The 12,966-nt window shown below is 37.5% G+C and overlaps 2 protein-coding genes across 2 annotated transcripts in view; both read right to left on the bottom strand.

The window, feature by feature from the left end:
* Nucleotides 1–9,516: 9,516 nt before the first annotated feature.
* Nucleotides 9,517–12,966, bottom strand: part of LOC120634477 (protein MON2 homolog) — a 57,373-nt gene continuing 53,923 nt past the window's right edge. The window contains exon 40 of the mRNA XM_039905094.1: nucleotides 9,517–10,010. The gene's annotated coding sequence lies outside the window, so the exon portion shown is untranslated. The remainder of the gene's footprint in view (nucleotides 10,011–12,966) is intronic.
* On the bottom strand, nucleotides 10,275–12,197 carry LOC120634628 (piggyBac transposable element-derived protein 4-like). Its single transcript, XM_039905360.1, has one exon. It carries the CDS (start codon nucleotides 12,195–12,197, stop codon nucleotides 10,275–10,277), a length of 1,923 nt encoding a protein of 640 aa, XP_039761294.1.

Below are 12,966 nucleotides of genomic sequence, written 5' to 3' on the forward strand. Positions count from 1 at the left end.
TGAGAACTGATTGTTATCCTGCAGGGCAGGAGACATTTTTTCATACGAACAAAGGCCAAAAGCATATTTTCTACCACAGCTTTATTAACTCTCCGAGCATTGGCGCACAGGTGGGAAATTAAAGAAATAAATATACTACGACAGTACACACATCGTCATATAGGCTGCTTCCATAGCTTGTGTTATGGGCTTGTGTTAACACAAGCTACGCTTACTTTGGGGCTATATGACGATGTGTGTATTGTCGTAGTATATTTATTTATTAAATATGTAATACTAAGAGACCCATTATCGGACAATCAAGTTTCACTCAACATTATATATAGGTATTTTTATGAATGATATACATAAATACTTATAATATACAAATAGACTCCCAGACACTGAAAAACATTAATGTTCATCACACAAAAATGTTACAGTTGTGGGAATCGAACCCACGGCCTTGGACTCAGAAAGCAGGGTCACTGCCCACTGCGCCAATCGACCTGCATGCATGAGAGTTCTACAAAATGTTCTCAAAGGTATGTGGAGTCCACCAATCCCCACTGGGCCAGCGTGGTGGACAGTGGACTACGTCCCTAACCCCTTCTCATTGTGGGAGACCCATGCCCTTTAGTGAGCCGGGTCGATATGATGAATATACCTACGTGTTTATACAATAAAAACCGAAATAATACTTTAGATGCTTTTGAGGTACATTGTTTAATGTCTCTGAGACTGAAATGTGAAACCCAAACTATTGCCATAGTTTTTAGTGAAGGAAATCAGATACAGCCCTAACATCAAATGCAAAAGTAAAATCAAGTGACTCCTAAGAGAGGTAAGGTTCCGTGATGAGATGACGATGGGAAATCAGAAAAGGCGGCCGCCATCTTGATTTGGATATCTATACGACCGCGTTAACTCTGACACGGAATCTGTATTTAAAAATAAATGTTTTTGGTTACTAAGGAGATTGCTTTCAAAAACGATGTCTGGGCATCCGTTTGTATACTAACAACGAATATGTATTCAGAATAAAAAAAAAAGTGGGCGCCATCTTGAAGTTTTTGGTTAGTCAAAGTCAATGTCAAAAATATCTTTATTCAAGTAGGCCCATAGGTGGCACTTTTGATGCGTACATGAGAATTACACGGTAGTGTGATGATGGCGATAACCATATTCGTAAACATAAATCTAAAGCTACGAGGGTTCCAAACGCGTTCTGGTCTAAGAAGCCCACAGCAAACTTAGCGGGGTGTTTTTTTTTATCACTATCTCACATTGTCATTTAAAATTATTAGACGAGCAACCTGGTTAGAGTAATAATAGTTCACACCCTAGCTTTTTTATCGATTACGTAGTCCTTTATACTATAATAGGACTTTTCTACAAGCTTATAATATCGATAAGCTATTGAACCGATAGCTTTGAAAATCGATATCTGGGTGTCCGCTTAGACACCAACAACGAATTTGTTAGCAGAATAAAAAAAGTGTATACCATCTTGAAGTTTTTAGATACGAAGCAGATTGCTTTCAAAGTCAATATCTGGGGTCAAAACCCAATTTAAGTACTTTTGTAGAAGAAAAAAAATCCCAACATAAGTCTACTTCATATTTCAAAGCAGTGTATCTCTTTAAAGAAAAGTATGATTCACTCCGAAAATATGATATAAAATTTAAAATAGCAATACGAAACGTCTTGTCGCGCTCCCTTTTTTCAATTCGTAAATATTTGTTTATTACGATTTTGTCGTATTTATGGTCCGATTTTCCTTAATTTCACCTGCTTCCGCACCGTGTCAGATCTGTGCCGCTGTCTCCGGTGCTCTTGACGTCGTTATCTTATCAGTAAGAGGCAAACCGAAAAAAATCTTGTTTTGTTTTTGCAGAGGCATATAAAACCAAACTTCACATACAATTTTAAACCAAAATGGTACCAATGTGTCACCATATTAAAGGTAGTGTTTTGAAAACCCCGTTTATAGCACATTAGCTCTAACACTATAACACTTGCGGCTCAGGTTGATGGACATAGGGCGTGTACTTTGCATACCCTGCGATGTGTTGCTGTTTATAGGGGAGGGTTTTCAGAGACGGATCCATCAGCTTGGTCTGTCAATTATTACAATAAATAGAAAGAGTTAAATAAAACAATTAATTTTCACGTAATAATTTATTTTCATAGTTTTACATTCGTCACTTTGTCTTATTTGTTATTGATGGAAGCTTTTAGGGTTATTTTTTTACATTCAATACGGTAAACTGAGACCTATAGAGTAATTTTTCTCTCATGCGAAAATCAGAATTGCTAAGTGTACAATTTCTATTCGACTTTTAGGTGAGAAGTGGTGAGAGTAAAAAAATCTTTTGTTATGTGAGCAATTCATAACATAAACCTTCTTACACTCAACACTTTTTGAATGGTAACAAATTATAGGTAGATAAAGTTTAAAAACCCGTTGGGGGGGTCGAATTTTTAGTTAGAAAAAAAAAACAAATAAATATAAAGAAAATGTCTGGATAATTCATGGCATTGTATTTTATTATTAAGTTTGGATTCTTATATAAGAATTTACAATGCGTTTTCTCTATAGGTTCTTGTTGCTACATTTTTTTTTCTTCAAAATATACAGATAACGTGGCGATAAATTCAGGTTATACATACAAATGGAAAAATAAAAGTTGTGCTAAATCGCTGAAGTACGGACGTTAGGCGTGGAGAACCAGCGCTATTAAAGAGTGGATCCATAAAAGGCGGTCGCTGTTATATCTATCTCTTTCGCACAATATACGGACGAAAATTGCGAGAAAGAGATAGCACGACATCGAACGTTATAAATAAAGATTAAATATACTACGACAATATACACATCGCCATCTAGCCCCAAAGTAAGCGTTGCTTGTGTTATGGGTACTAGGATGTCTGATGAATATTATTATGAATAATACACACAAATACTTAGAATATACATATAAATACCCAGACACTGAAAAACATTCATGCTCATCACACAAACATTTTCCAGTAGTGGGAATCGAATCCACGGCCTTGGACTCAGAAAGCAGGGTCGCTGCAAACTGCGCCAATCTGCCGTCGAATATTTATATAACAATCAATATATATACCCTTTATTTTAAAGGTTTATTTTTACGTGTCTCTGTCGCTCGCGTACAAATATATTCTCGTCCCGCTCACATGGGATTGCAATCTATAGATTATGAATCTCATACATTTCCGTAGTTCAGGTTACACCAGTACAGTATGGTACTTAACTCTGCACAAATTTCTTTTTGTGACTTAAACATTGACTCACCCTCATACCAATCGAATAGCCAATCAATGTTTACTATTATGAAAATTAAGCTTAATTTGCTATACTCCGCGAAAAGCAGGAGATTCTCCTGCTTACCGCGGGTGCAATTCGAATGCCTTGGATTGACCTTCGCTTTCAGAAACTTGGTCGCATAGCAAATTAAGCTTAATTTTCATAATATATCATGGAAGTAACGCCTGCTCCTATCCAATAATCAATGTTTACGTCACAAGGTAACAGTTAAGAGTGCGTTTACGATTAGAATTTAATAGAAAACCAGGGGCCTGTATATCAGACTAGCGATTTAATAATCTTTATTTGGATAAGGAATCACAATATAAAATCACGAGTCATTTAAATAATATAATTAATATACAAAAGTATTATTTACGCTGGACCGAATACTGTGACAGTGTAAGTCAGCCGTAACAACTATGTAAAACAGTGGAATCTCTATAACTCGAACCTCGTTAAGTCGAAATCCTCAGTAAGTCGAAACAAAATTGCCTTTCCCTTCCGCTGAACACCTAAATACGCGGTATCTCGAATTATTTAGACTTTGTAACTGGAACAAAATGTTATTTCCCTACGAAGTATTGATGAAACATATTTATACTCTATACCTAACTAGAATTTCAAACTCCGTAAGTTGTACTACGTACGACTCCGTATTTTACTAACTGTAAAATATAATGACGTCTTACTTGGGATTCCCCGAACAATAAAATCCAAAAGGAATGTTCGGGTTCGGGGCTTCTAATCTATTGTTTTTGTCTTGTAAACGTGCAATGAATGAATACATTCATGAAACTTTCTAAGTAACACATAAAACGCGCCTCTGTAAGTTGAAATTTCAGCAGTTAAGTCATATGTATCTCGAAGTTCTTCAATAAAGGTACCTAAATAGGCTGCATGAACGTCAATATCTGAGGACTTCGTCTCGCTTAAAGCAGTATTATTTTAATCCATAGATTAATTAAAGAAACAAAATCCTAATTTTAAAAGCATCATCGTTTATCAACAATAGTCTATAACAGTCCCTGCTGGACTAAAAGACTCTAACAACGGGAGTCATATCGACCCTTTACCGGCCCACTACATGGCACGGATCTCCTCCCACAATGAGTAGGCCGTAGTCCACCACGCTGGCCCAGTACGGATTGGTGGACTCCACATACCTTTGAAAACATTATGTAGAACTCTCAGGCATGCAGGTTTCCTCACGATGTTTTCCTTCACCGTCGAAGCAAGTGCAATGGCGTGCAGTGGCGTGCACTGGCTTCTTACCAGGGTATGCATACAACAGGAAAATTGCATAGAATGGCGAAAATCCTCCTCCTATACGAGCTATATATAAATTATAGGGTAGGCAGTGCTTTTGTGCATGTATCAAGTACACGCCACTGAGCAAGTGATATTTTTAATTACTCAAAAACGCACATAACTTAGAAAGTGCGTGCCGGGATTCGAACTCGGCCCCCCGAAAGTGAAGTCGAGCTCCTACCCACTGCGCTATCACAGCTTTAAACCAACCAACGGGAGTGCTTGAACCAAAATCATCACGCTGGGCAGACGGGTTGATGAGCGCAGTAGATGGTAATACTTATGTTATTGTTTTAAAATAGTACTGCTTTAAGCGAGGGCAGTAAGTCCCCAGTGGCGTGCATAGAGGGTATGCACAGGGTATGCAGATGATACATACATACTTAAGGGTAAGCTTTTTATAACTCTTACAATGCCTATCCTTAAGTTATTAATGACTCGTACTGGTGATTTTCTTAATTTTGTATCATCTGCATACCCTGTGCATACCCTCACAGCTCAGAGCACGCCACTGTAAGTCCCCTATAATTCATAATATCCTGTGCAGAACGCACCAGGAATAATCGTTCAGCGCAAATAAACAGGCGACCAACGAGCAGGATCTTACCTACCAAAGACGCCACCAGGGCATTTCAAGGTTACGTATATAAATTATTGATCTCCATTAACTCATTTTTTTTTGTAGACACTCATCTTAAAATCCTGATTATATTTACTGTACTACTCGACTATAGTCAATTTAGCCGTGGAGCGAATGTAAAAGAACAAATGGTAGGTCGTTCGCCTAGTGAAGGGGTAAATAACATTTTAATCTTATGCAAAAATAAAATAATATATTATTTGGAATAATATATATATAAAGTAAAGAAATACATAGTATTATATAATAGATAAAAAAAAAAATCAGTAGATAAACATCAGAGTGCGAAATCTGAGATTTTCTATATACTTTAACTTATATGGAAAGTTAACTGAAAAGAGCGCCATCTATTGACAATACGGTTTCCCTTCGATACTATATGAATCGTAGTTATATAATAATAAAAATATAAATCTTTTTTTTATAAATTTTTAAGTGTTTTTTTTTCTATTATAATTTCACTGCTGAAAATTTAAAAAAAAAGTATATATATAAATTATAGAATATAATAATATCGTTAATTGAACCAAAAACTTTTACTTTCACGCCTCCGAATAAGTAAACGTAGGTAAATTTTCTTGCACTTCGCACTCTGTAATAAATTGAAATCTGACACTGCATCAGCTAGATTTTATATGGGACTGTATATAGTACATTATTGATCGCGAATAGCGTACTGATTTCATATACCTACACCGTTCTACGTAACTATACAAAAATACTATTATAACATCACTTTTAGGTTATGTTTACAACTAGCGAAGCCGTAACAGAGCGACTCTAGTGAAGGTCAAACTAAGACGTTCATTCCGTGGACGCTAGTGCAAAACTAGCGTCCCGCGTTCAACCAATCACAAGACGTTTCGTTTTGAGCAAGAGTGGTTATTGGTTGCGTGTTTGCACGCAATCGCGGACGAAATTTGAATGCCTTGGAATGACCTTCGCTTTACGAATCTTTGTCGCATTTTGCGTTAAAACTGGCTCACTGAAGTTTAATTCACACGTTGAATTTCAATGCTCTATAAATAAAATCGAATAAAAAAATTAGGCGACTGACAACGACCCTTAGTAAGCACGATCAGTCAGTGGCACTGTCAAATTTATTAGCCTTGAAATTTAACGCCTTCACTAGTGAGCAAGTTATTATGCACCTACTTCGATTTGCTTCGTATTCTAAAAACTTTAAATTTAATTTTAATTTAAAAAAGTATAACTATATATAACTATTTAATATTAAAAAATAATTAGTCATTGTTAAATCAACATTTGGCTCTAAAATACTTTTTAGCATTAACCTATAGAAGTACGTTATCATATTATATCATATATGGCTTTAACAAGAAGTAGCATGAATTATGTACGTTGACAAATAATGTACTATGTAGTATAGAGTCGTCATCACATAGCATGTTAGCGGACTACGCGTTGTTGTCCACGCTTGCTGTGACAAGATAGGATACTGGAAGTTATCTTGACATAATTATATAGTATAAACTAAGCATGAGATTTGATCACCCAGAATCGTCATTTCGTTTACGAGTATCGACTGTAACAACGTCATGAAGTTAATTTTGTTTTATATACAAAATTTTTACACCGTAGTGAGATGATGGCGATAACTACATTCGTAAACTTTAGCTAAAGCTACGAGGGTTCTAAGCGAGCACAACAAACTTAGCCGGGTGAGTAAAGTCGCACACGCAGATATTACAACGTCGAAATGAGAAATGACTCAATGTCCATTTTACTTAGACGCCACTGTATAGATACACTAAAACCAATTAACGCAATAATCTCATGCTAACGGTGTAGCGAACGTAAATATTACGAATCGCTCCGGCAAATTCAGTACACGCAGTATACTAGTAAAGATATTATTGGACCTCTCTAGAACGTAGTACATTATTCATTCATTATTCAAAGGTTATGTATTATTATTTATTGCCTATTGCTAATTAATTAGTGTGTTACTACTTGTAAAATTGTGTTACTATTGTAACTATAACAATTTTTATCATTAGCTAGTGCCTATGGTAGTTTTTATGTTATAAATACAGGTTTAGGCCGGCCGCATATTATGTAAACCTGTCTGTCGGAAAGAAAATCTGACTCGCGTCGAATATACGCTTATATATTTTGGCACAAGACCATGGAAACAATAAGAATGTCGCAGGATGATCCATTCATAAATTTTAATCGACCCCACAAAAAACCAGAAATTCGCGACAGTATCTGGTTTAAGAATAAATGAGACTTAAATAGCGACGAGATGTCCGAAATGGAAGACTTCAATTCGGAGGTTGGAAATTATCCTTTTCCAGTTAGTACATAGGTATATAGGTAGTCTCGCAGTGAAGGTTAGTGCTTAGATGGCACGCGAACTAAGCTCCGTTTAGCTGAAACTTATTTTTTGGGGAGAGTGGAAGGTTCTCCAGAGCGCGTCACAAAATTTTCTACAAAGTGGTAATATGCGGCTGTCCTTATGCTTATCTCACATCTGACCGCATCGAAAGAGTGGCATGCGGCGATTTTTCTAATGTCTTATATAAAGTTTATTTTACAAACAGTGATTTTTTTATCATGTATCATAGATATAATATAATTAAACTTTTGGTAACAACAACGTGGTTGTAAGGTATTCTAATAAAAGATGTCAAAAGTTTAATTAATACTAAAAACATTGCAAACTTCAATGTAACATTTCTCTGTGTACCCCATTCTAAAGTCCACGCAGAGCACGAAGTCGCGGGCTTAAGCTAATTAAATATAATAACAACTTACAGATTTATCTGTTTGTCACGGCGTTTAGCTTTTATTTAATGTTCATTGTATTTTTTGGGATTTCTTCCAAGAAAGAATGGAAGAAATTCCTTCTTACCAAGAATGTCTGCGATCGCGAAATGTTTAAGGAATTCTTCGAAGATCCTGGCTACGCCTGGTGGGAGGCTTCGGCTATGGCTAGTTGCCACCCTACCACAAAGACGTGCCGCCTAGCAGTTTTGCGTTTCGGTACGATAGCATGTAAAAGCATAGGGGTTTAATATAACTGTTATACCTTTAACATGCTAGAACGCTACCGCTCGACTTATGGTAAATAATATGCACTCCTAAACTGCATATAACTAACCATCAGGTGAGTTTGAATGGCAATGGCAGCCCCGTACTGGTAAGCGCAGCGTTGGTCGACCCCCAACGAGGTGGACAGACGACATTAAGCGCGTCGCAGGTAGCCGCTGGATCCAAGCGGCTCAGAATCGTGGAACTTGGAACTCCCTACAAAAGACCTATGTCCAGCAGTGGACGTCTATCGGTTGATGTGATGAAGGTGAGTTTGCAGTTAGGGGTTAACTTGTAGTAAAATAAAATAAAATAACCATCCGCGCTAGGAGATAATTATGTCTACCGTTTTCTCGTCTGATTTCTATGAGATAAGACGAGAAAATGGGCAATGGCCATTTTAAATAAATCTGTAGGAATAGGACCCGTGATCTTAGCAGCATAACTTCGCTTTCTCAGACATTCTTTGTGGAGAGACACCCTTATAAATGGTATTACGTATGTCTGAACAAATCGGCAATTCAGTACACAGCGCGTCATGTAAAAAGAGCACTGGCGATATCACTGCGCAGGGTTCAATTTACACATATGAAAACCGAGGAGCTCGGGGATCCGATGGATGATGGGGTCCCCGAAGGTGCTAGAATGTGACCCCGAAATGGAAAGCACAGTAATGGTATATCCTAAGGGCGACATTAAACGAGCCGCAGGGAGTAACTGAATACGAGTGGCACATAAACGCAGTGAGTGGAAATCCTATAAGAATCTATATCAGTGGAACTTTGGCTGAGATGATGATGATGATGCCATAAGAATAACGGTTTTTCCCCTATAATAATAAATAAATAAATAAATATACTACGACAATACACACATCGCCATCTAGCCCCAAAGTAAGCGTAGCTTGTGTTATGGGTACTAAGATAACTGATGAATAGTTTTTATGAATAATATACATAAACCCATTTTCATCACACAAATATTGTCCAGTTGTGGGAATCGAACCCACGGCCTTGAACTCAGAAAGCAAGGTCGCTGCCCACTGCGCCAATCGGTCGGTTATAGACCACCAAGCTGGCCAAGTGCGGTTTGGTAGACTAAACACGCCCTTGAGAACATTCTGGAGGAACGCACTCTGCACGTCTGGAGAGCTCTCAGACGTGCAGAGTGCGTTCCTCACGATGTTTTCCTGCACTGTTAAAGCAGTCACCGTTACATAATTGCTTAAATTAAAAATGCACATAACTCCGTAAAGTTAGAGGTGCCGTGTCGGGGATCGAACTGGGTCGCCTCGGAATGAAAGTAGAAACCTTACCCACTAAGCTATTACCGCCTATAAATCAACATACGATACATAATATAATCGCAGTCATATGTAAGCAATTTTAAGAAATTGTCTTCAGCGTAGGACGATCGTCAGAGTTCTTTTTACTTGACGTTAATTTTACTAACATAAGTTATGACACAATTTTATAAATACACGCTATTTTTTTTATAATACACAATACATTATATCATAATCTATATACAAATCAAACGTCGCTACGCAATTTCAGCTCACTTTGCACTTTGTTTAAAAACAGGACCTATTATCAGCGTCATAAGGTTCATTTATTGAATATTTGATACACTGACGTATTTCTTCTATATAACATTTTCGTTTAAGATCCCTGCGACATCATGACGGCACTGAAACAGAAAATAACATTTAACACGTTCCCTGTCCGCTGAACCACATATGGCTCAGGAAACTTGCCCTTGGAAAGCACTAATACGTTCCTGAGCCATATGTGTGTCAGGGGACATATACAACTTCTATAGCGATTATTTCTACGGGACGCGCTGGTACTGTACTAAATATGCATGGGACGTGCTAAGACAATCATATAGTAAAGAAAAACGCCAAGACGTACGGAAAAATATCTTTATTTTTTACGAAATTACACTTCCTAACTAATTATGTTTGTTTTTGAAACATGGCAAACAAAAGGTTTTTTTGCATTGCAAACACTCTGTATCTACGCGTTTGACTTGTTTAGCAGCAGTTTCCCAGCTTGTACCATCTTTTCGCAAGTCTTCGTAGCATCCATTACAACGTTTTCGGATAATTTTATTGTCCTCTTTTCGCTGAATTTTTGATAGAAAATGTTGATTTGTGATCGAACTAGTAGACGGTCTTGGACTACTCAGTGTATTGGCATTCGTATCTGATGAATTGTCCAATAGCAAGAACTCCCTGATAATCTCTTGCTGCGCCTGTAATATCGTTTTGCGAGATTTTCTGTTTGCAGTTGGGTGTAGTTTTTGATACAATAGCGTGGCGTTTGTAACCGACGCACAAATCAAAACATCCAGAGCAATCTTCTTATACCACGCTAGAGATTTTCTTTTAGGGTCGTAATAGCTTGAAAGCTGGTCCGATAGATCTATGCCCTTCTTTCTATCATTGTAGAAAAGCACTGCTGTCGGTTTTGATATTGGGCGGTACCCAGAAGACATTTGCATGCTAGCGTCGTGGCAAGTAGATATCATAGCGACGTCACGTTTGTCTCTCCATTTCAGCACAGTGACATTATCTTTCTGACGAGCAACTAATTCACCTTTTTTGGGGCCCATTTTCTTTATTTTTATTGCCCATGGAAGGTCAACCCTATTTACTCGTAGAGTGCCGCATAAGTCTGTCTTCCGCTGCAGCAAATATTTTGCTAGTCCTACACTGTTGTAGAAGTTGTCACACACAACAACCCGTCCAGTGTCTAAAAGTCCATCGCATAACTGAACTACGACACTTCCCGGCTTGTCCAGATCAGCAATTTCGGGATCGCGCCCTATGTAAATGACATAGTTCCAGACAAATCCTTCTTCTGTGCAGAGCTTATAAATTTTCAAGCCATATTTGTGAGCTTTTGATGGGTTGTATTGACGGAAAGATATCCTCCCTCTAAATGGCATCATTGATTCGTCAATAACAATACATTCACCAGGTGTATGTAAACTTTTCCAGTTGTTGATGACAAGGTCTAAAAGTGGCTTTATTTTGTACAAACGTTCCTGCGGATCTCTGGGAGCTTCATTATCGACAAAGTGCCAACAACGCAATATAGATGAAAAGCGATTATACGACATATTTACATTGTGAAAAATTGGATGGTAATAAATCGCGTCTAATTTCCAATGCGATTCCAATGTGGGAAATTGTACAATACCCATCAACATGTACAAGCCGATGAATTTCATTATATCAGCTTTTGTCACGTCTGTCCACCGATTCATACGGCTATGCATTGATATATTGGTGTTCTGTTTTATTTGTATTGCATACAAATTTGTTTGTGTGACCATAAGATCTAATACCTCATCGGTCACTATTTTTCGGTAAATGGATCCAACAGAATGTTCTCCTTGGATGTGAAGGGTTGAGCTTGCGGTATAAGGAGAACGTGACAATGGTAGTACTTCCTGCTTCCAACCATTTTCCTCATCAATGTTATTTATTTCCTGTGGAGAAAGCCGCATAACCTCACCAGCTGTCCACCTTCTGGGTCTAAGTGGCTGCGATACGCTGCTCGTAACTGGTTGGGGCGGATTTATAACGGTATCGGGCGAATCTTCAGGTGAGTTTCTACCATAGTCACCATAAAAGGCCTCGGTAACAATATTTGAACGAGAAAACTCACCTGGATCAAAGTCTGGATCGTTTATATCATCATCAGCAAAAATACTTGGTTCCTGCAAACCACCATCCGAATCGACAAAATCCGGCTCGTCTTGTACATCACTATTTCTTCCACTCGAATCCGTGTCGTTATCGCTCAATTCGAAGTCACTTTCTTCCAGTATTTGTCGCAATTGCTCAGTAGTAAGTTTACGGGACATTTTCGACAAAAAAACACACGATGATGAACTTCAAAACAACACAGAAATCAATCATGAAAATCAAAAAGTAACGGACAGATTTTTTGATGTCATTGACAGTGACATCAAAAAATATGTAACACTGACATGTTTGTAGATAAGTAGGTATTACCATAAGTTGTATAAATGTATAATTTGTACATATAAAGTGTAAAAAATCAATAAATAATTATAAAAACCACTATAAACTTCCCTGAACCACATATGGTCATGAACGTGCAGAAACAAAAATGACTCTCTACGCTCCTGAGCCATATGTGTTTCAGGCTAATAAAAAAAACCGGAAGTAGGTATCTACTTCCGGTTTTTTTTAATTTTTTTTTTTATTACTTTGACAACATATTAAAAGTATTTTGCAAAAAGTATGTTGGACTTGTCATTCAATTTTGCATTTTTGTTTGGGACAGGGAACGTGTTAAGAAAATATCTAACAGTACACCGCAGCACAATACAAATTCAAATTCAAAATGTCTTTATTCATGTAGGCCTATCACAGGCACTTATGAAGCGTTCATACATACATGTTTACATAATTGCAAGGGGATGGTGATAACTTCATTCGCCAACTTAAACCTAAAGTTACGACGGTACCAAACGCGCCCTGGTCTAAGAAGAGCCCACAACACAGTTAGCCGGGTATTTTTTTTTTGTTATCACCATCTCACAGTAAATTTATATTAAGCTATGAAGCTAGAGCAATTCACACCCAAGCTTTTTTATCGTTTTACAT

The sequence above is a fragment of the Pararge aegeria genome, chromosome 24 (assembly GCF_905163445.1).
Source record: "Pararge aegeria chromosome 24, ilParAegt1.1, whole genome shotgun sequence".
NCBI lineage: Eukaryota > Metazoa > Arthropoda > Insecta > Lepidoptera > Nymphalidae > Pararge > Pararge aegeria.